This window comes from Microtus pennsylvanicus, chromosome 17 (assembly GCF_037038515.1).
Source record: "Microtus pennsylvanicus isolate mMicPen1 chromosome 17, mMicPen1.hap1, whole genome shotgun sequence".
Lineage (NCBI taxonomy): Eukaryota > Metazoa > Chordata > Mammalia > Rodentia > Cricetidae > Microtus > Microtus pennsylvanicus.
In genome coordinates, this window is record NC_134595.1 from 34,408,924 (window position 1) to 34,431,661 (window position 22,738).

General features: G+C 44.6%; 1 protein-coding gene across 2 annotated transcripts in view; it reads right to left on the minus strand.

The window, feature by feature from the left end:
• Armc9 (armadillo repeat containing 9) overlaps positions 1–22,738 on the minus strand; it is a 114,243-nt gene that overhangs the window by 86,495 nt on the left and 5,010 nt on the right. For both annotated transcript variants that reach the window (XM_075951459.1, XM_075951461.1), the window contains exons 3-8: positions 20,454–20,582; positions 18,198–18,368; positions 15,744–15,899; positions 8,208–8,300; positions 6,758–6,782; positions 2,528–2,685 (exon numbers count right to left, since the gene is read on the minus strand). In XM_075951459.1, the coding sequence (XP_075807574.1) occupies positions 2,528–2,685; positions 6,758–6,782; positions 8,208–8,300; positions 15,744–15,899; positions 18,198–18,368; positions 20,454–20,582 (732 nt within the window). The remainder of the gene's footprint in view (positions 1–2,527; positions 2,686–6,757; positions 6,783–8,207; positions 8,301–15,743; positions 15,900–18,197; positions 18,369–20,453; positions 20,583–22,738) is intronic.

A 22,738-nucleotide genomic window follows, 5' to 3' on the forward strand; every position in this document is an offset into this window, starting at 1 on the left:
TCCTGAGCCATCGGTGAGATAAAAGATGCCTACCTGCTTGGTTCATACTGAGGAGCGATGAGGCCAGATACGTCTGGTATTAAGGAAGTGCTAGCTAAGTAGTAACAGCCTTTATTAACACACTGTCAAGTGCATGACAACATGGTGCTGACTTCCTGCCATGACGGCTCAGGACGGCTTTGCTGGAATTACAGGTGCGCACAACCACACCCAACTATAAAGTTTAACCACGGATGGTGTTTAGCAAGTGTGTAGAGAAACACGTTCTGATATGACCCTGGAGCACAGTAACAAGGTCTCAATGTTCATCACTGGGGAGCTGCTAACGGGTCGTCCTTAAGAAGAAATCCTGCACAAGCATTTGCAGGATGAGGTGGGGGACTCAGTGATTCCATTTCTTTACTAACGTGCTAAAGAAAAGATGGAGGGCAAAGACCATCAACACACTGTGACAAATGGGAAATAAGTAGCAAGTTTCAGAGGGGTGATGGGTCATAAGACCGCAACTAAATCTAAGAACACTGGGTACATGTGTCTGCACTTGCAAGCCTGTATGTATGCACACAAATGTACTGAAATCACATGCAAGAACACGTTAATCTCTATGTCAAAACGGGGTGAAAGCATGGTGGGGTCCTCGGCATTGTTTCAATTTTTTGTCATAAGCACGTCTTTCTAGACGAGTTATGGGGCTGCAGAGATGGCTCGATGGTTGAGAGCACTTGCTGCTCTCTCCCAGAAGATCTGAGTTCAGTACCCAGCATCCACATTAGTGAACTCACATGTACTTATAATTCCAGCTCCACAGGATCTGATGCCCCTCTTCTGGACATCTTGGGCACCAGGTATACACATGGTGAATAAACACACATGCAGGCAAAACACCTATATACATACGATCTAGATGAAAATAAAAAAGAATGACTCCTTTATGTTTTGCCCATCTTTTTTTTTTTTTTTAAGATTTCTGTATCTTTATGTGTTTTGTCTACATGTAAGGGCACTGCATACATGCCTGGTTCCCCAAGGAGACCAAAAGAGGGCGCCAGACCACTTCCAGAAGCTCAGTTCAGGGAGAACTGAGCCCTGTCCAATGCAAGAGCAAGTATTTTTCCTCAGGGTTTCTCTGTGCAACCCTGGCTATTCTGGAACTCACTCTGTAGACCAGGCTAGCCTTACAGACCAGATTATAGTAACACACACCTCTAATCTCAGTAGCCATAAAGACATACACCTTTAATCCCAGTAGCCACAATGACACCCATCTTTAATCTCAGTAGCCACACTAGTTGCCATAGAAACTGGGTGGTACATGCCTTTAATGACGGTGGTGCACCTTTATTCCCAGCCCTAGAGAGGAATATAAGGCGGGGGAAGACAGCTCTTAGGTGCAGTCTCATTCTGAGATTCCGGGAGGAAACATCACCATTTCACACTGAGGTCAAGGTAAGAGCCAATGGCTGACTGTTTTGCTCTTTGGAACTTCAGGTTGAACCTAATTTCTGACTCTGAGTTTTTATTAACCGTGCTTCATCTGGTATCTCTGACTTGACGTCTGCAAATCTCAGCTTGGGAAGTCAGTAGCAGGAGTTCAGAGATCATCTTTGATCCTCAAGCCACACCAAGTATCACATCCTCCTGGCTGCTAGAGGCACACCCAGAAGGGGGCACTATTTTGTAATAGGAGAGAAGACAAAAGGGAAGTGTGTTTTTCTTTGCAGACTTTCTGTGTGAGTTGAGTTTCTCCATGCCTATTAGAGGCTGAACAGTTCCTCTCCTCCAAAAATCATGTTAGAGTCAAACTTGGGTCCTTACCCTTTGAGCCATCTCTCCAGTCCCCCCTACCTTATTCTCTACACTAGCCACTTATCACAAGTTATCTGGTAACAACAACAACAAAATTAGGTGTTACGCAGATCTGGGATCAGTTCCCTGCCAGGGTCAGTAAAGCAATGGCTCTTCCTGTGCTGATCTGGTATCCAGACACTTCTCTCAACTCTGTGCATTTCCTTGGTTTTGGTTTTTTTGTTTTCACAGAGATCTGTCTTCCTCTGCCTCCCAAGTGCTGTGATTAAAGTATATGCTACTACAATGGGCCCATAAATAACATTTTGTTTTGCTGTTGTTGTTGTTGTTTTGTATTTTGCTTTGTTTTTCGAAACAGGGTTATCTTTCTAACAATTCTAGCTGTCCTTAAACTCGCTCTGTAGACCAGGCTGGCCTCGAACTCACAGAGATCTGCCTGCCTCTGCCTCCTGAGTGCTGGGATTAAAGGTGTATGTCACTATCACCTGGCCATAAATAATATTTTAAAAGAAAAAAAAAGAGTAAGGCAGAAACTGACATCAATGAAGAGCATGTGTTGTGTTCAGAACTAGGTAAAATACTGCAAGTGTCGGCACGGCTGCTGTACACTGGCCTTTTGAAATACAGGGCAGGCTCCATCAGTGAAGGCCAGGAGTCCCACAGCAATGCAGCCCAGGCTCCACACACTTTCTCTGAAATACACAAAGAGGATGTTCCTTACCATCTTGCCACTGACCGTGGCCTCTAGAGAATCCACCAGCTCGGCTGTGACTCCAATGAGGTTGTGGTAGTCGGCCTGGATCTTATTGTACCGCTTGAGGTAGGTCATGGCCCGGCGCTCGGCCTCCACCAGCTGCTGATGGAGCTGCTGCAGCATTTCTAGGAAGACAGTCGACGCTGAAGGCAAGCACAAGGACAGCAGAGGCAGCAAACCAGAATCAAGTAGCCATGCTCTTCTCTGAGCCTGCCAAGCCTTCTGCCTCAGTCCTTCACAGCACTGCTTAAGAGGTGACAATGATGAAAACGAAATCCAGCAGCAAATGCTGGCGAGGACGTGGGGAAGAACGCTCCTTCACTGATGGTGTGACAGTGAGCGCAGGCGGCAATTATGGAAAGCAGGATAGAGGTTCCCTGCGAAGGTCGTAGGGCCAAACTATACCACTCCTGGGCATGTACCCCAAGGACTCTTTGTCCCACCACAAGAATAGCTGCATATCTGTTCTACTGCTACTGCATTCACAATAACAAACACACAGAACGAGCCTAAATGCCCAATGGTACATTAGCTAATAAGATGGGACCCCCACACATAACGGCAGCAGTGTAACTGTGGGCAGAAGGTGCACTTGCAGGAGCAGCAGGGCAAGTGCCAACGATGCGATCGTGTTTAAGGATATCAGCTGCTGCTGGGTATGGTAGTGCCGCACACCTTTATTCCTAGCATGGGGAGGAAGAGACAGGGAAATCTGAGTTTGAGGACAGCCTGGTCTATAGAATGAGTTCCAGGACAGACAAGGGTACACAGAAAAACCCTGTCTTGAAAGGCAAAACCAACCAACCAAACAAACAAACAAGCCAAGGGCTAGCCCTGACTCGTCTGCCAAGAGCAGCTGACAATCCCCTGCCACCCCTTGTAGTGGGCAGAGAAACCTCAGGTGCTGCAGTGCTCCTAGGCTGTGTACCAGCCATGCAGCAGCCTGGTAGTAGCTGCCACGCATTCTAGCTTGGCCCTGTGAAGCCACATCTATACTCCTGCTCCTCCATGGAGGTTCAAGAAGACCTGCCCACTCTGAGCCTTGAGTGTGGAATATAGCAGGCAGAACCAGTCACACATCTGGAACCACTGGGCTTGGGATCTGCGAGAGAAACTGGCACTAAGATGCAGAGCTGCTGACTACACTGCACCTGGTGATGTGGGGGCGGGGGGGAGCATGGAAGGGGTTCGAGGACTCCTCAATGCTATTAGCAGAGTTGAAGTTTACCACGTTTAATGGGTGAGCCAGGTAGGGCTTCCATGCAAAACCAATCACAGACTAAAAGACCCATGTTGTATACTTCCAGAAGGAAAAGAGAATTCTCTTGGGACCGGAGAAAAAGGCCATCTTCCTTACATCATGTCTGAGAGCCAGCTTGAAAGGTGGCTTACTTGGCAGAGACCTCATAACCACAAGGCACTCAGGCTACGGCATGGGCACTGGCTGCTATTCTTAGCCAAATCTGCAGTGAGAATCAAGAGCAAAACACCGAGCCAGGAAAAGGAGCAATGACATATGGCCAAGACTTATCTTAGTTGGTAAAGAAATTAGCTCTAATAAAGAGAAGCCTAAATTCAGGTATAAGTAAATCAAGGCCTTTCTACTGAGACAACAGGGAATGGGCCTAGAGGACACTGCAGAAACCCACAAGGCCACCAGACTCAGAAACACAAAAATATAAATTGGTTTCAAGGACTTTCCAGAAAGAGCAACGGGAGCCCAGACTGTTATGTTCAAGACTCTGCCAAAACCAAACCTATGATGCCCTATTCACTCAAGATGGCCTTGGGATTTCTAATGGGTCAGGGATTTTTTTTTTAAGATTTATTTATTTATTATGTATACAACATTCTGCCTCCATGTATGACCACACACCAAAGGAGGGTGCCAGATCTCATTACAGATGGTTGTGAGCCACCATGTGGTTGCTGGGAATTGAACTCAGGACCTCTGGAAGAGGGGACAGTGCTCTTAACACTGAGCCATCTCTCCAGCCCCCTGGGTCAGGGATGTTTTATACTGACAGCAGAATCCAGGGTCACCCACAGGAAGCCCATGAGGCTAAGCAGTGTGCTGGGATTGAGTCCCTGCAAGCAACTCCCAGTGAGGCAAAACATTATAAGGCTCCAGCAGTGATACGAAGCTACAAGAGAAGGGGCCAGCAATGTGCAATGCCCACTTAGGAAAGCTGCAGGCAGGATGCATAGCCAGCCTGACAGTGGCCATGTGGGCTGCCACCAGAAAAAACAACGGATGGAGGCAAGGGTGGGGATCCCTTAGTTCATATCCCACCATACTGCCCCAAGCGATGAACTTATGCATTGTAGGGTTTCACGTTTGCCCTGGAGGGCTTTGGATTTTTTGTTTTGTTTTGGTTTTTAAAGACAGAGTCTCTGTGTAGCTTTAGAACCTGTCCTGGAACTTGCTCTGTAGACTGGGCTGGCCTCGAACTCAGAGATCCACCTGCCTCTGCCTCCTGAGTGCCGGGATTAAAGATGTGTGCCACTACTGCCTGGCCTGGGCGTGGCTCTGGCTTCAGGTGCTTTGCTACATCTTATTTTCCCCTTCTTTCCTTTTGGATTAGGAACCTGTATCCTGCCCACATTCTGATTTTTTGGGTGTCTTTTTCAGAGTGCAGAGCTCTTGCCTCTTAGATGAATCTCTGGTATGGGGCTTCTGAGCAATGCTAGAACAAGCAAGCTTTGGAGTCTCTCAGAATGGAATGAATGTTTTCACTGTGAGATGGTCATCAGCTTCTGGGGCCAGTGGTACAATCCAACAGTCAGAGTGAGTGTCTCCCATATATTCAAGTGTTAGTGGCTTAATCCCCAGGGTGGTGCTACTGGGAGGGCACCAAAACTTCAGGAAGGACACAGACCGTCGTCTCCTTGCTTCCTGGTTCAGGATGTAAGTAGCACGCTCTACCACATCACTCACTATTAACATCAGGTGCCCTCACCAGAGACCCAAGCAATCAGCTGTCTCATGTGGAGCTGCAGCCCCGGAACTGAGAACTGGATCAACACTTTTGCTTTGTAAGTTAACTGCCTCCATTGTTTATGGCATTGTGATCATGGGAAGATGGCTAACACACGAGGAAACCGAGGACAAAAACAAACATTCAGAACCTCCTTGTCTCATGCTACCAGACTCTCCGTATGTGTCACAGCTAAATGATCAACTTCCTGGTAAGCTGAATTTAAAAATTTACTAATACTTCCTTTCTTAAAAAGAAGCTGGTGTGGGAGACAGGGTTCAGAGGGAGGGACTGGCTGCTCATCCAGACGACCCATGTCTGACTCCCAGCACCCACACTGCTACTCACAACTGCCTGTAACCCCAATTCCAGAGGATCTGACACCTGAGGGAAACCGGCACGTATGCGCTTCATAGGCTTACATGGACACAAAATACCTCACATATCAAATAAAAATAATCTTTTTTTAAAAAGTTTAATTCTCTTAAGTAAAGCACAGAAAAAAACAGACATGAAGTTCTCAAACCCTCTGACACCACTCTCCTTGGAAAAGAGCAACATTGCTGTTTCATGGACCAAATTTTCATGTAGGAAAACTCCGTCTGCTGGGAGCCGAGGACCCTGCCTTCCTAAATACTTGTGTGTGAAGCTCATCACAAACACTTCCCAACAACTGAAGGCATTTCCAAAACAGAGTATCTAAGACAAGACCACGCAGAGCACTGCAGCTAAAGCCACTGAGGCATATTAACTAGTTTTTCTCACCTTACTGAAAGATGAAATGCTCCAGTAAGAACTATTGTCCATGGAAAAAATATCATTTTATGTAAACACTCAAGACTGAAACTACTCTGGATGTTTAAAAAGATGGAAATGCTGGCTAAAATTGGAACTGCATCTGACAAACTGGAGGTAAAAGCTGAGCTATTAAAATACTTTCTCTGCCCCATGCTGGTTCCTGCCAGCCTGTGACTTGGCTGTTTCCCTTTCCTCCATTTCTTATCTAATATGCTGGACATGGTGGCCCACCAGCCGTCCTTAAAGAGCGGGCCTCCAGGAACTGCACAGAGCAGGGTTACAGGGCACTCTGTAAATATTTAGACTTTGAAAGCCCTCATTTGCCAAGTCCACAAATTCTCTCCGTCTCTGTTTCTTCTCACAGCTTACAAGTTGAGCTGGCAAAGCTGTTCTCATGAAAGCTGTAATCAAGATGATTTACCTTTGCTATTCTGTCCATTCTCCTTCTGGGATGAGAAAGCGGCTCAGGAAAACAGCCCTGGGGCATCTGGTGTTGTGAGGCTGAAGAGAGAGACCGACCCAGCAGAGACCAGAGCTCCAAAGGTTGCTGAAAACAACCAGAGAGCAGTTTCTCATGCTGCTTGGCCATTGCCACCCCTTCACGCCACCGCAGTGAACTCCACGAGAACCATACACTGCAGTATTTCCACAGCCTCCACACTGGCCTGCTTGCCCCTAACAGAGGTCTCTGCACTGCTGGCAAAACCTTCCCAGTATGCTTCTCTGAACCCGTAACAATAAAACTGTCACCACAGCCCTAAAGCTTCATCCTGAGGGCACAGACTGGGGGAGGAGAGTGGCTAAGGCTGCACCACCACGTCTGTACAAAGAGCAGAGTCTCCTACGGATTTCTTCCTTCTCTGCTCACAGTTCCATGCACGCACGCTGCGCGGCCTATTCAGTGAGCATTCGGTGAGTTTCTGCACAGCGAGAGCTGCACTTCCAGCACTGCAGTCACCTCTGTTCTTTTCTTCCAGGGTAAGGGAGCAAACCCAGGCCTGCGCATAAGACACATGTGGATAGATGCTTGTCCAATAAGAAAAGACTCATGTTCTTGAAGACTTACAACCTCTGGGGAATAAGTCAGTCTCCAATGGGAGGGTGACAGAACATTCTGTTATTCTTGGAACAGGCTCCATCTATAGCTGTGACACTGTCCCTCTGTACATTCAATGTCCCCAGTGCATTGGATTAGGGTAATGGTTGTACAACTATGTCCAGTTGCTAAAAATCAAACACTTTGACAGTTATGATGGCTAAACTTTATAGTATATACAGCTATGCGACATGGTTGCTTAGAAAGAAGTCTTGATTTGAGTGGCAAATCCAAACGCCATGACCTCGAGGCCTCCCAAATGACTCAAGGGCCTTTGCAAAGTAACACTTTTTTGAACATAGAGTTTTTTTCTTTTTTTCCTACTGAGGCAGTTTCTTGGCTGATGATACCAATATAAGACCAGAGGGATGGAAACATGGCTCAATGGTTACACTTGTTTCTCCCCCACAGGGCCTGAGTTCAGTTCCCAGCAGCCACATCAGGGAACACACCCTCCTGAAACTCCAGCTCCTGGGTATCTGATACTTTCTTTTGGCCTCTGTAGAGGCCTAACACACACACACACACACACACACACACACACACACACACACACTAAAATAAATATATCTTCCAAAAAATAAAATTAGACATTGCCAAGTCTCAGAAACCTACGAAAGTCAGCCCTTTCCAGTTTATGGTATAGCCTCCACGGATGCTTAATTCACCTCATATACAAATGCAGCAGATCCTCGACAGTTTGCTGGTTTGAGATACCCAAAGCCAGTGTTGTTGCTATAACCCCAAGGGGTCCCCACTCACTTCAAAAGGATACATAGATGGTTAAAAGTTTTGGCGTGTTACTGGCTTTAAAAATTAAAGCTAAAAACTTTTCCAGCTTCAGCTTTAATTCTGGAGTCCAAGAATCCTGAAGAAAAACAAAACAAAACGTCAGCTCACTAAATAGCCACGGTACCAGCAAAGCTGTGGACGTGGGGTTAAATAGCTCTGTGAGTTACAGAAACCAAATGTGAAGTGGCCTGCCAGGGTTGGGAGAGCATGGAAAACAGGTTTCCTGATGTATGACTGATTCATTCATAAATAATTCAAGGATCCACAGCAGGGACAAATAACTTGCACATGACTGGAAAATTTCATGTGATTTAAATAAGCATGATAGGTAACCTTATTAGGCTGAATACCAAACGTAATTCAGCATAGTCTAGGCATGCATGCCATGGTAAAGAAAGGGAGTCACTTCTAGACCTCGTCTACACTATATGAAAGAAGTAGTACCCACCACACTACCTCATGTCACGACGAGCACTGTAATATAATTTTAGTCCAATCTGCCCTTGGAAATAAACTACTGCCAGTTGTAGTGGTGCACACTTTTAATCCCAGCACTTGTGAGGCAGAGGCAGACAGATCTCTGTGAGTTCAAGGACAGCCTGGTCTACAGAGGGAGTTCCAGGACAGCCAAAGATACACAGAGAACCTGTCTCAAAAAGCCAAAAATTTAAAAATAAAAATAAAAGAAACAGAGGTTAAAATAAAGCCACATAAAGATGGAAAATACACAGAGAATCTGGATAACTATATGTTATTATGTTCTCTTTAAATTGTTTGAATGCTGAGGAAGGAGCAATGGCTACTAAAAGATATTTGTTTATAAATGCTGCTGAATTAATCCAAGATAGGTATTTTGAAAATACCTTGACTTCAAAATTGAAGTCAAAAGATATGTTACTGGGCCTGGAGAGATGGCTCAGTGGCTACGAGCACCAGCTGCTCTTCCAGAGGTCCTGAGTTCAATTCCCAGCAACCACGTGGTGGCTCAAAACCATCTATAATGAGATCTGGTGCCCTCTTCTGGCATGTGGGCATACATGGAGGCAGAATGTTGTATACATAATAAATAAATAAATAAATAAATAAATAAAATAAATCTTTTTAAAAAAGATATGTTACTTTGGAGAAGATGTTTTGCTTTTGTTTCCACAGAAAATGAGAGGCTATGGATTTATTGTGAGTTAAGAAAAATCAGGTTTGATCAAGACCACCTGAGAAATCTCTGGTAGGAACAGATGGCCCAGATGTCTGAGTTCTATATCTAAAACAGATTCAAGATGCTGTCTGAGGTGATCAAGCCTCACAGGATACTCCAGTCAGGACTTGATCAAAATCTAAATTTTCTTTAGGTCCCCATAAGATTATCGGCACCCCCAACAAGCAGGAAGTAGCGAGGAAAACTATGCCCACATTCCCCAAAAATGAACTATGGATATTTTTCTTTGTTTAGAATGTTGGTTACAAGTTATTATGGCTAATGGTCAGGAGAAAAGCTAAACAAAGGATATTAGATTCAGAGTTCTTGTTATTTAAAAAAAAAAGAGGGGGAAGTGGTGTGGTACAATTGTCTGTATTCTGTCAATTATATTTTAAATAAACACTGATTGGCCAGTAGCCAGGCAGGAAGTATAGGCGGGTCAATGAGAACAGGAGAATTCTGGGAAGAGGAAAGCTTATTCTGCAGTTCTGACTGGACCACAGAAGAAGCAAGATGTGACTGCCTCACTGAATAAGATACTGAGCCATATGGCTAGCATAGACAAGAATAATGGGCTAATATAAGTTATAAGAGTTAATAAGAAGCCTGAGCTAATGGGCCAGTCAGTTTATAAATAAAAAAAATTCCACAAAAAAGCAGCTATTCCACTCAAATCATGCCCACTCCCTTCTCAGATCATCCCCACATCTTCCTCTCTCCAGGCCAGCACCCTTCCTTCAGCACCCTTCCCACATTCTTGTCATCAACCAATCTACTCCTTACGCCATCTGATGTTTGGACACAATACTGACAGATAGGAAAAAGTTCCCTTGTTTTCAAAATTTTTTAAATTCTCTGATGCAAGATTTAAAAAAAAAATGTAATGTATGCTATTATGGCTTTGTACTGTTCACCAAGTCATGTTGAAATCCTTGTCCCTGGCACCTTGGGATATGAAGCTGTTGGGGATGGGGCCATAGCAAACATCAGATGTATGCATACTGAATAGTGTGGACCCTTAATTCAGTGCCACTAAGTCTGAACAAAAAGGGAGCTCACACACAGAGGGAAGATGTCTAGACGGTGTATACACAAGCCAAGAACCATCAAGTTCATCACAAGCTGGAGGAAAAAGGAAGGCTGCTCCTTTCTAGAGCTTAGAGCATGAGTACAGCAGCCCAGACGTGGTCTCAGGCCTCTGGATCCCTAGACACATTGTTGGTGGTCCAGCTTTGCCCTAGGAAAGCAACAGTGCTTCGCCTTAGCTCTGTCCAACCCACCATCTGAGGAGTCTCAAGAAAAGGGAGATGAAGTAGCCAATGTAAATCAAGACATTTAAGTTATTATTGTTTATATGTAATACATGCTAGTGTGGGTACATACATGCTATAGTATATGAATGGAGGTCAGAGGACAACTTATTTTGTGTAACAGTCCTGGAACTGACTTTGTAGACCAGGCTGGCCTCGAACTCACAGAGTGCTGCCTGCCTCTGCCTCGAGTGCTGGAATTAAAGAGAGGCCCCACCACTGCCCAGCCAGAGGACAACTTTTCGGGGTCAGTTCTCTCCTTCCACCTTGTTGAGGCAGAATCTCTCCTGTTTTTGAAGCTCTGTGTATTCCAGGCTGGCTGACATGAGAGCTTCTGAGCAATTCTCCTGCCTCCACTCTTTTCTCACTATAGGAATACTGACATCAGATGATAGCAACCCATCTGGTTTTATTTTGTGGGTCCCAGGGATCAAAACCAAGTTGTCACCAGCCCAGTAAAAACATTAAATTTTTAAATTAGATTTATCCATTTTATTTTATGTATGAGGATTTTGCCTGCATGTATGTATTGCACCATGTGCTTGCCTTGTGTTTGTGGAGATCAGAAAAGGGTATCGCATACCCTGGAACTGGAGTTATGGATGGTTGTAAATCATCATGTGGGTTCTGAGAATCAAACCCAAGGGTCCTCTGCAAAAACAATAAAATGATCTTAACTACTGAACCATTTCTCCAATTCCCAAATCAATAAAAAAAAAACCAAAACAATCAAAACAGGGGCTGAGAGTGTGGTTTAGGGGGAGGAGTACTTGTCTAGCATACAAAATACTAGCATGGTAAAACACTAAATTTGATTCTTAATACTAAATAAAACTTAGCATTGTGGTACAAGCCTGGAATCCCAGCACTGAGAAGTTAGAGGCAGGAAGATCAGAAATTCAAGGTCATCTCAGTTATGTGCCGAGTTCGTGGACAGTCAGGCAAGACCTTATCTCAAAACCCCCAAAAAAAGAACAAGTATTTAACCCTCCCCCAGTCAAGTTGTTCTGGTTTTGATTACTATCTTATTAACCAATAAACAGGACTTTTCCACTCAATTACTTCTCTGACAATGTTTTTGCAACCAACACAAACAGACTTGAATACAAACTCTCTATGCACAGATCCTTTTTTTTTTTTCCTTGACTGTTCTTATTTCTATTGTTTTTAGCTTTAAGAAGGACATTTTCTGAGTCTGAGAAGCACTTGATCCCACACTTTCAAAGAGAAGTGTGAAAGGCAGGAAAAAACTGGGCCTCTCAGATGAAGTGTGGGAAAGGCCACACTCATCCTCGCTCTATTTCTTCCTGGGCAGAACACAGGCTTTCAAGTGCACTCATGGTTGCTGAGCTGTATTCCAGAACCGAACGCTCTGATCCTTCAGAATCTTTGGTGGAACCCTAATACACAGCAGGACAACTAAGGATGTTGGGGCTGAGTGGGCCCAGGGCTCACCTTCATGGTCCCCCCAACACTGGCCTCCTGCCCTCTCTCTCCCTTGCAAAGCCTGAAAACTTCGATTCTCCCCAGCCCCCCAGTGACTGAACCTAGGGTGCTCTACAGGCTCAGCAAGGACCACCCTGAGTTACGGCCCCAGCTTCTTTTACTCTTCATTTTGAGATAATAGGATCTCATTAAATTGCCCAGATGGCCTTAAACTTCCTGCCTCAGTCTCCCTAACAGCTGGGATTACAGGTCTGTACCACCAGGCTTGACCCTTCCGTCCCTTTAAATCTCTACTAACTAGTTTAAGTCAGTCCCTGGCACGAGCAAGCGCTTGCTCAGGAATTCTCCCTAAAAAATCAGAGGCATCTTAAGTGTCTCCACAGAGGGTGTTCACTGACAGTGTGCAGCTCTGAGCACTGCACAGAAACTGACCTGGCTGGTGAAGCGCACTCCAAACTTTTTATTATTGATGTGTGAATGTATGAGTGGCTGTGTGTGTTCCCGAGGAGGAAAGTGATGTGTTAACTCCCTGAAGGCAGAGTTCCAGGCAGGTGTGAGCTCTCTGATATGGGTGCTGGGCCTCAAACGCAGGTCCTCTGCTCTTACCCACTGAGCCATTTCTCCAGCCCATGATGTATACTTTTAACCTCAGCACTAGCAAGACAGAGCTCTCTGTGAGGTCAAGGCCAATCTATTCTACTACACAAAGAGTTTTAAGGAACCAGGAAAACTTGACGTAGTAAGAGTCTATCTCAGAAAAAAAAAAAAGGAGCTGGTCGTGGCAGTACACGCCTTTAATCCGAGGGCTCAAGAGGCAGAGACTAGGGGATCTCTGAGTCCTACAGGTTCCAGGGCAATCAGGGCTACTTAGAGAGACCCTGTCCTGTCCTGTCTCTAAAAAAAAAAAGAAAGAAAGAAAAACACCACACCGAAAAAAACACAGAGAAATTTCTTTTTTTTCTTGACACTGCAACACATAAAATATTTTAAAAAAATGAAAAACCTTGATAAAATGAGGTCCATTAAAAAAAAAACCTGAGTGGCAGGAAAGGAACTGCAGAGTCCCCAGTGAAGTGAAAGTAAGAATCCTAAGGGCATGAACTTGTGATCCAGAGGCTCCACCGCTCCGGTTCTTCACTCAGAGGCTAAGGGAAGGAACTGCAGCTGCGCTAAGCCTAACACAGACGAAGGGCAGAAAACCTCACTCCAGGCCAAAATGGTAAATTTTATCCCATATGTTCTTTATCATAATTTTTAAAATGGAAAAAGAAATGGAGATAATGAGAAGAATCAGGGACACTTGATCAGCTACCCGGAGGAAACAATAAAGAGAATGGAAGAGAGGTAACAGATGAAGAAATATAAACTGGGATTTTTTCAGAACTCTTTCAACATATAAGGAGGCTCAATAAATGAAATTAGAAATTTGACCCAGAAAACACTAAAGTGAAATTATACAATCTCAAATCCAGAGAGAAAAGATAGATCACTCTCAGAGAGAGACAGGCAACTCCAAGGCAGCAGCAAGGGCGACAGGAGAGATGCAGTTTAGCTAGGTTTGAATAAAAGTGGATCATCTCTTCAAGACCTATAAAGTATCAACAGCACGACCAAAGGGCTAACATGTGTTTTAAACATTGGTTTACGTTAATAAGCTGTAGTGTTGATGACAACAACAAAATACCCTATCTTATGACAAAGGAAAGTCTATTAAAACAATCAGAACACTGCTTTAAAACACAATGTAATGTAGATATCTTCTTCCCTGCTCCCACAACTGCCCTTCCTCCATCTCCACCCTCCCACTCCCCCAAGCTCTCCCCAGTCTTTCCTTTCTCCCTTCTCTCTCCCCCTCCCCCCTTCTCCCATCCCCACACCAACACCTACCCCCACCCCCATGCTCCCAACTTTTGCCCGGCGTTCTTGTTTGCTTCCAATTTCCAGGAGGATCTATATATGTTTTTCTTTGGGTTCACCTTGTTATTTGGCTTCTCTAGGCTTGTGAACTATAGGCTCAATGTTCTTTGTTTATGGCTAGAGTCCACTAATGAGTGAGTACATACCATATTCATCTTTTTGGGTCTGGGTATCTCACTCAGAATAGTGTTTTCTATTTCCATCCATTTGCATGCAAAATGTCATGCTAACATTTTGCAAAATTCAAGATGTCATTGTTTTTTACTGCTGAGTAGTATTCTAATGTGTATATATTCCACACTTTCTTTATCCATTCTTCCATTGAGGGGCATCTAGGTTGTTTCCAGGGGAGCCATTTTAGGGTTGGCAAGAGACTTGGCTCTAGATGGGATCCCAGGTGTCCATGGGGATGTCCCCAGCTAGGTCCTTGGGCAGCAGAGGAGAGTGTGCCTGAACTGTCCTTACCCCACTATCACACTGATGATTATCTCGAATATCACCATAGAATTTTCGTCTGGCGAGGGATGGAGATATAGACAGAGACCCTCATCAGAGCAACGGACTGAGCCCCCAAGGTCCAGTTGAAGAGTAGAAGGAGGAAGAAGACGAGAAAGGAAGTTAGGACCTCAAGGGGTTGGTCCATCCACTAAGGCAGTGTGCCTGTTCTAATGAGAGCTCATCAAATCCAGCTGGACTGGGACTGACCGAGCATGTGATCAAAACGGACTCTCTGATTGTGGCTGACAATAGGGGCTGACTGAAAAGCCATTGATAAAGGCACTCGGACTTGTTTCTACTGCATGTACTGGCTTTTTGGGACCCTAGTCTATTTGGACGCACAGCTTCCTAGGCTTAGATGTAGGGGGGAGGGCCTTGGACTTCCCACAGGGCAGGGAACCCTGCCCTCTCTTAAGGAGGGAGGGGAAGGGAGGAGGCTGAGTGGGGGAGCGGGAGGGGAATGGGAGGAGGGGAGGAAGTGTAAATTTTTGAATGGAAAAATAAATAAAATAAAATAAAATACAATGAAAGTGATTGCCTGGCAGAGAGGTGGGGTAGAAGCATCTGCAAAGGCAGTTCTTAGGAGTGACTGATGAAAATTCTGTACCTCGATGGTGGTGGCAGTAGTTATACCTAGGAACATGTTAAAATCCACACAACTGTAGCTGTCCAAAAATCAATTTTACTATATGATGTTTTAAAAACTGATCTGATGTGTGTGCACGGGTTTGTGTGTGGATAAAACCTACGTTTGTTTGCTTTGCCAACTGCAAAGGGATCATATGATGAGTCTTCTCTAGTGTCTGATGTGGCTCCGTTCGTGCAGAGTACACATCCTTAGTACTTCTGAGACTACAACCCAATTTCTTTCTACATGTCACTACTGACATCTAACTGGGCTGCTTCAAGGTCTTTTTATGTCCCTTACAGATTTACATATATGTGCAAGAACATACAACCACAGCTAGCACAGGATGGTTAAAAGTAAGTCAAACAGTATCCAACCATTTAATAGAATAATTATATAAATAAGGTCTTTAATAAAATAATAATTATGAGGCTAAAACTTAGGTCTTTCAAAGCATTGTTCAGAAACCACCAATTCAACAGTGCGGTCCAGGCTCTGACAGATGCCCAGGAAGCTGCTTACCTGGAAGAGTTCTTTGAATGAGGGGTGGACCATAGGGTTAGGCACAAAAGGGAGGGCATAGAATGGAAGAAACTCCGTGGTCTGGCTCAAGGCAGCCCCTTTGGTTTCCAGGTAGGTTTTGAAATACGAAATCTTCTCCTCTAGCTCCTGCTTGTCCTAGAAGAAGGAGGACATGTGTTCAGGGTCTTTGGCTCAGTGTTCAATCCTCCTGTTCACCCTGTCCACTCCGTGAGGCCCCCTAGGTTCCCGCCATGCCACTAGCACTTCGCTATCTGGCCTGACAAGGCACACTGCTCCAGGGTCTGACATCACTTTAGACAGGAATGCCAGAAGACCAATGTGTAGTTCACATGTTCCTTTACATCATAGCAACATCTTCTCACATCCTCAAAAAGCTTCATGAACATCCTTTTCAATATCAGAACTAATTTCACCTCGTCTATCATAATCTATTTGACTAATTCTCCCATTGTGAGATGCAGCCACCATTGCTTCCACTTTCCAGACATAGAAACATTTCTAAGCATTCCCATGTTGCCCTCAGAGAGGTTTCTAAAGGGGAACGACACATCTTTGTAGTTTCCTGAAACAGAAGGGTTCTCCTTCCCTTATGAAGCTAAGGATTGACTGTGCCTACATCACTGTTCCACACACAATCCAACTCAAGGAACCCCTCCATCACTGTTCCACACAACCCAACTCAAGGGACCCCTCCATCACTGATCCACACACAACCCAACTCAAGGGACCCCTCCATCACTGAACCACACACAACCCAACTCAAGGGACCCCTCCATCACTGATCCACACACAACCCAACTCAAGGGACCCCTCCATCACTGATCCACACACAACCCAACTCAAGGGACCCCTCCATCACTGATCCACATATAACCCAACTCAAGGGATCTCTCCATCACTGATCCACATATAACCCAACTCAAGGGACTCCTCCATCACTGAACCACACACAACCCAACTCAAGGGACCCCTCCATCACTGATCCACATATAACCCAACTCAAGGGATCTCTCCATCACTGATCCACATATAACCCAACTCAAGGGACCCCTCCATCACTGAACCACATACAACCCAACTCAAGGGACCCCTCCATCACTGATCCACATATAACCCAACTCAAGGGATCTCTCCATCACTGATCCACATATAACCCAACTCAAGGGACCCCTCCATCACTGAACCACACACAACCCAACTCAAGGGACCCCTCCATCACTGAACCACACACAACCCAACTCAAGGGACCCCCTCCATCACTGATCCACATATAACCCAACTCAAGGGACCCCTCCATCACTGAACCACACACAACCCAACTCAAGGGACCCCTCCATCACTGATCCATACACATCCCAATTCAAGGACTCACTCCTCTCTGGCTTCAATGTGGACACTGAGGCTTTAGAACTAGTACTTTTATCCTCTACCACACAGACCCCACCTTCATATTCCTGTAACAAACCTCACTCAACCTAGGCCATAAGGCCCTCTTCTGAGCACTGGATTTAGAAAACAGATAACCCTGACTTCCATATTACATCAAAACAGAAAAATTTATAGACAGAAATAAGGTGGACCGAAACAGAACAAAACAAAACAATAACAAACACCAAAGAGGGTCTGCCCCTCCCCACAAGGGTCATACTTAAAGGAACTACTTCATGGAGTGTGGAGATACTCCCTCACCACTGAGCCCTCCACTGGTGTCCCTGACACTCCAATGAGTTCCCACAGGAACTCAGGTCAGTGTTACTATGAGTGATCAAATGTCAGCTCTGTGTTCTTTGCTGTTTCAAACATAACTGAAAGCTCATCTACCACAGTGGCTTGACAAGCTAGCCCTCTGCCTCCCTTTCTGCATCTCCAGCCCATCTAGGAAAAGGTAGCAGAAGCTAAATTCAAGCTACCCATGCACCTTCATTACTACTTCTCCATTACTTGCATATAAATGTACGGTCTATGCCTTTTCTTAGATACACCAAGTTACTAAATAAAGCAAACTTGTTTTGATGAGTCTCTTGAGAACCTGAGGTGTTTAGGAAAAAAATTGAACTGACCACATAAATTACCAAAATCTGCACATAAATTAGAAAATAAACTTCTGAGAATGTAGCCAAAGATTGTTTATCAGGGGGCTGGAGAGATGGCTCAGAGGTTAAGAGCACTGGCTGCTTTTCCAGAGGTCCTGAGTTCAATTCCCAACACCCACATGGTGGCTCACAACCATTTATAATGAGATCTGGTGCTTTCTTCTGGTGTGCAGACATACATGCAGACAGACCATTGTATACATAATAAATTTAAAAAAAAGATTGTTTATCAGGGCATAAGATGCACCATGATAAAATGGTCACAAAACTGAATCAATGCTTCCTTGAAATCCATGACAGCCTGTTAGCTAACTCAGACTGAAACCCCAAATCAGCTTACCGGCCTGCCTCCAGAATACTTCAGAGGATAGATGGCGAAATGGATGTGAAGGTAGAACTCCAGCTTCTGGGCCAGAGAGTCAGTATCTCTGATGGAGCTGGGAACATGTCCCTCCCACAAATCGAAGAATAACTTCTGGTCTCCATCGTCAAACGCTGCCACCAGATCCTTCTGCGGAAAAGACAAAACAAGAATCCTAGATGATGCTCATTCTTCCAACACTCCAAACTCTCACCATCTACCTACTACTAGCTACGTACACACTCCTTCCCAGAGGCTCCTTTGGCTGCAGCCTCTGTGACCACTCCAAGCTTTTCAGCCATTGCAATACCCAGGGGAACTCTATGAAACACTAAAGCCTTGAAAACAGTTCTGAGGCTGGAGGATTCACAGGCATGAGTGCACTGAAGGCTCCCTGGGAGGACTACAGAAACTCCAAGATGAAGAACAACAGTTCTCAAAGTGCTGCCTTCACCCTGAGCTACTACCACCCATTCTAGTCAACCCACAACTTTTTTGTTTGTTTTTTGAGACAGGGTTTCTCTGTGTAGACCTGGCTGTCCTGGAACTCACTCTGTAGACCAGGCTGGTCTCAAACTCAGAAATCCGCTTGCCTCTGCCTCCAGAGTGCTGAGATTAGAGACGTGCACCACCACAGACTAGCTGAAACTCAGAACTTTTTAAAGCAAGCCCAATAAAGCATTTCTATCTCCTCCAAACAGGCGGCCTGTTAGCCACTGTGGATGCAGGCTGCTAGAACAAAGCACAGGTGGCCATGCACAGCCCCCATTAGAGTGGGGACGTGGGCAGAGGCTCCTCACTCTCTTGAGAACCAAGACTATAACGGTGCAGTGACTTTGCCCACGGATGTGCTGCTGGGCCAGGCGCACCCCGATGATCCCCTCTTCTGAGTCCCCTGCATCCCTGCCAGCTACTCTGGAGGCTGAGAGCTCTCTGACTGTGGAAGAGGTATGCAGACTTCCCTGGTATTTTAAGGCTTACAGTCATGAAGTTTCTTACAACATGTCTTGGTAGACTCTACATATCAAATGGTCTGTCTACAATTATTCTAGATCTGCATTTGTGAACCTGAAATTACAAACCTTTGCTATGTCATAACCATCACATCTGTACCTGGAAATGGTCCTTGCTTTAAGATAACCTTTACACACAAAAAATCCACTGTTACTATGGCCACAAATGACCTTCTGTTAGCCAGGGTCACCAAGATGGGAATGCATGCATCCCACCAATCACACTGCTGCTGGGACTAGGCCTAAGAACATCAGCTTAAGGCCACCAACCATCAGAAGATTTTGCTTAACCACTACTCCAGACAGTTTTATTGTTTGAGTTTCTAAAAGAATATTTTAATTACATCAATTTAGGGAGAGTGTATGCATGTATGTGTATGTGTGTAACGTATGGACGCACATGCCACCACAGTGTGTATGTGAAGGTCAAAAGACAACTGTTGGGAGCTGGCTCTCCGACCACATAGTCCTAGCAATAAAACTCAGGTCCTTAGGGTTGGGAGCAAGTGTGTTTACGCACTAAGCCATCTTTCTAGCCCAGTTTTTTGCTAGATTCCCTCATCTTGACTTCCCGCCTCAGCCTCCCAAGTGCTGGGAATAGGGCATGTGCAACTATACTCCTCTTTTGCTCTGAGGATTTTTGTTTGGAAATCAATCAGTGGGGCACTATGACAGGGTGGCATGAGTGTAATAATATACAGTATTATCTACTAGTTACTGATTGGATAACCAAAAAATAAAGACAAATAAACATTAAACACACACTAGAAAAGAACAAGTACTAGCAAAGACAGATGAAGTGAGGACCTCCTACATTGTTGGAGGGATGTAGATTTATTTTGTGTGTGGGTGCTTTGCCAACGTGTATGTCTGTGCACCACATGCATGCTGAAACAGGGTGTCAGATCTATTGAAACTGAAGTGACAGATGGTTGTGAGCCACCATGTGGTGCTGGGAATTAAACCTGGGTCCTCTGGAAGAGCAGCCAGTGCTCTCAACTGCTGAGCCACCACTACAGCCCCTGCTGTTTATTTGTGTTTGTTTGTTTGTTTGTTTTTGATAGCGACCATCCCAATGTGTTTAACATATGATGCCTTGATGCCTCATATTCTTGGTGCATTCCTGATAGCTTTGGCCTATTTTTACCTAGCTTTGAAGAACTTGCAATTTTCAGACCGTCACAAGCCTCTTCCCAGAGCTGAAGACGGGGCATAGTCTCACCTGGATTACTAGTGACTTGGAGTCCTTCTTTAGTGATCCACCTACAGTTTTAGATAATGGCTTTCCTTTTACTTTGCATTCTTTTGAAAATGTCTTCAAGGTGTCCTCAAATTCAGCAAAATCTAAATACTGGGACAGAGAACATAATTCAGGAACAACAACAACAAACAAAAACCCCAACAAATTCCAAATAATCCAATTAAATAGTCAAATGCCCTGAACATACATCACTCTAATGCAGACATATAAAAAGCCAACAGAAATATGCTCAAAACCACACCCACAAGAATGTCTACTATCAAAAAGACAAGACCTGGGAATGGCGCAGCTCGTGATGCTCTTGCAGAGAACCCAAGCTTAATTCCCAGCACCCACATCAGGAGGCTCACAACTTCCTGTGTAACTCCAGCTCCAGAGGATCCAATGCCCTCTCCAGGCTCAATGAGCACCTGCACTCGAATGTACATACATGTACACAAACACATAAATCATAAAATAAGTCTTCAAAAAGATAAGAGCTAGCAGGAATTAGAGAGAGAGACCCTTCTATACTCTTATATACTATTTGTGGCAATGGAGACCAACACAGCTATAATGGAAATAAATGGAGGTTCCTCGAAAGACTAAAACTAGGAAGGAAAGTAATTACAACATATTATGTACATATATGTATGCAATTGTTAAATAACAAATCACTCAACAAAAAGTCAGAACTACCCTATGATCCAGCAATCACATTTTTGGGTATAGATAGGAAGAAAATAAAATCCATTTCTTTTCTTTTCTTCTTTTTTCGCCTTTCAAGACAGGGTTTCTCTGTAGCTTTGGAACCTGTCCTGGAACTCACTCTGTAGACCAGGCTGGCCTCGAACTCACAGAGACCCGCCTGCCTCTGCCTCCCGAGTGCTGGGATTTAACGCATGCGCCACCACCACCCACCTAAAATCCATTTTTAAAAGTGCTATCTGCACATGTGTATTTCTGCAACATTATTCAAGACTGCCAAGACATGGGATGAACCTAAATGTCCATCAACATGGTAATAAAATGTCCATCAACATGGTAATAAAATAAAATATTACAGTCTAGGAAATCCTGTCACTGGTAACATGAATAACACTGGGGGGGGATATACATTACATGGAATAGGCCAGGCACAAAAAGATAAATATTGAAATTATGTGCATGACCTAAACAGCCATGCTTACAGAAGCAGACAGCACAATGGCAGTTGCCAGGCACTGAGAAAACAGTTTGGGATAAATTTTAGTTGTGCAAAATGAGTAAAGCCTGTGAGCTAATATTCAACAAGGTGACAGCAAAGCACAAGCACATTTGAGATTTGCTTGCAGAGGTGATTTTAAGTGGTTTTCTTTTTTTTTTTTTTGGTAGTTGTATGAGACAGGGTTTCTCTGTAGCTTTGGAACCTGTCCTGGAACTTGCTCTGTAGATCAGGTTGGCCTTGAACTTACAAAGATCTTCCAGTCTCTGCCTCCTGGGTGTTGGGATTAAAGGCATGCACCAGCACTGCCTGGCTGCTGTTTGTGTCAAGTGCTCTTAACACAACCAGAGGAAGGAAAGAAGAAGAAAGGAAGAATGTAAAGAAACACAAGATGGGGGACTTAATTAGTTTAATCAGGTGATTACCTCAGTACATCAATCATACATATGTTGAAACATACGGCCATAAACAAACATCTTTTTGTCAATTATTCTTACAGAAAACAGGCGCCCACAGATTCCAGATAAAATATCAGATTTTCTGGGGCTGGAACTACAGGTGGTTATGAGCCACCCTAGATGGGTTTTGGGAACCGAATCTGGGTCCTCTGCATGAGCAATACGTGCTCCTAAACACTAAGCCGTCTCTCCAGCCCCATCATTTTTATTATGAATAGAAATGAAAGTGATGCAGTCTGAAAAATGCAAAATGATTGGATGGTTTTTGGTTTGCTAGAATCCATCTGGAATAGAATTAGAAATAATTCTAACAGGAGAATAGAGCATTAAAATGGGAAATGTTAGCAGTGAGCCTCCTGCGGGGTGAGAACACCGCTCTAATACTGTTCTTCACACGTCCTTTCAGTCGGAGTCAGTCACACCACGTTCCACCTTTCCTAACTGTGGCTGGGTCTCCGGGGCTGTCCACGGTCCTTGCAGTGCCAGCTACAGCAGTTACACCATCACCACGATGAACCAAGCTGCCTATCCAAAGTGGACACCCGTCTTCCTCCACTGTCCCAAGGCACAGCTCACAGTCCACTCACAATGAACAGCATCCATGT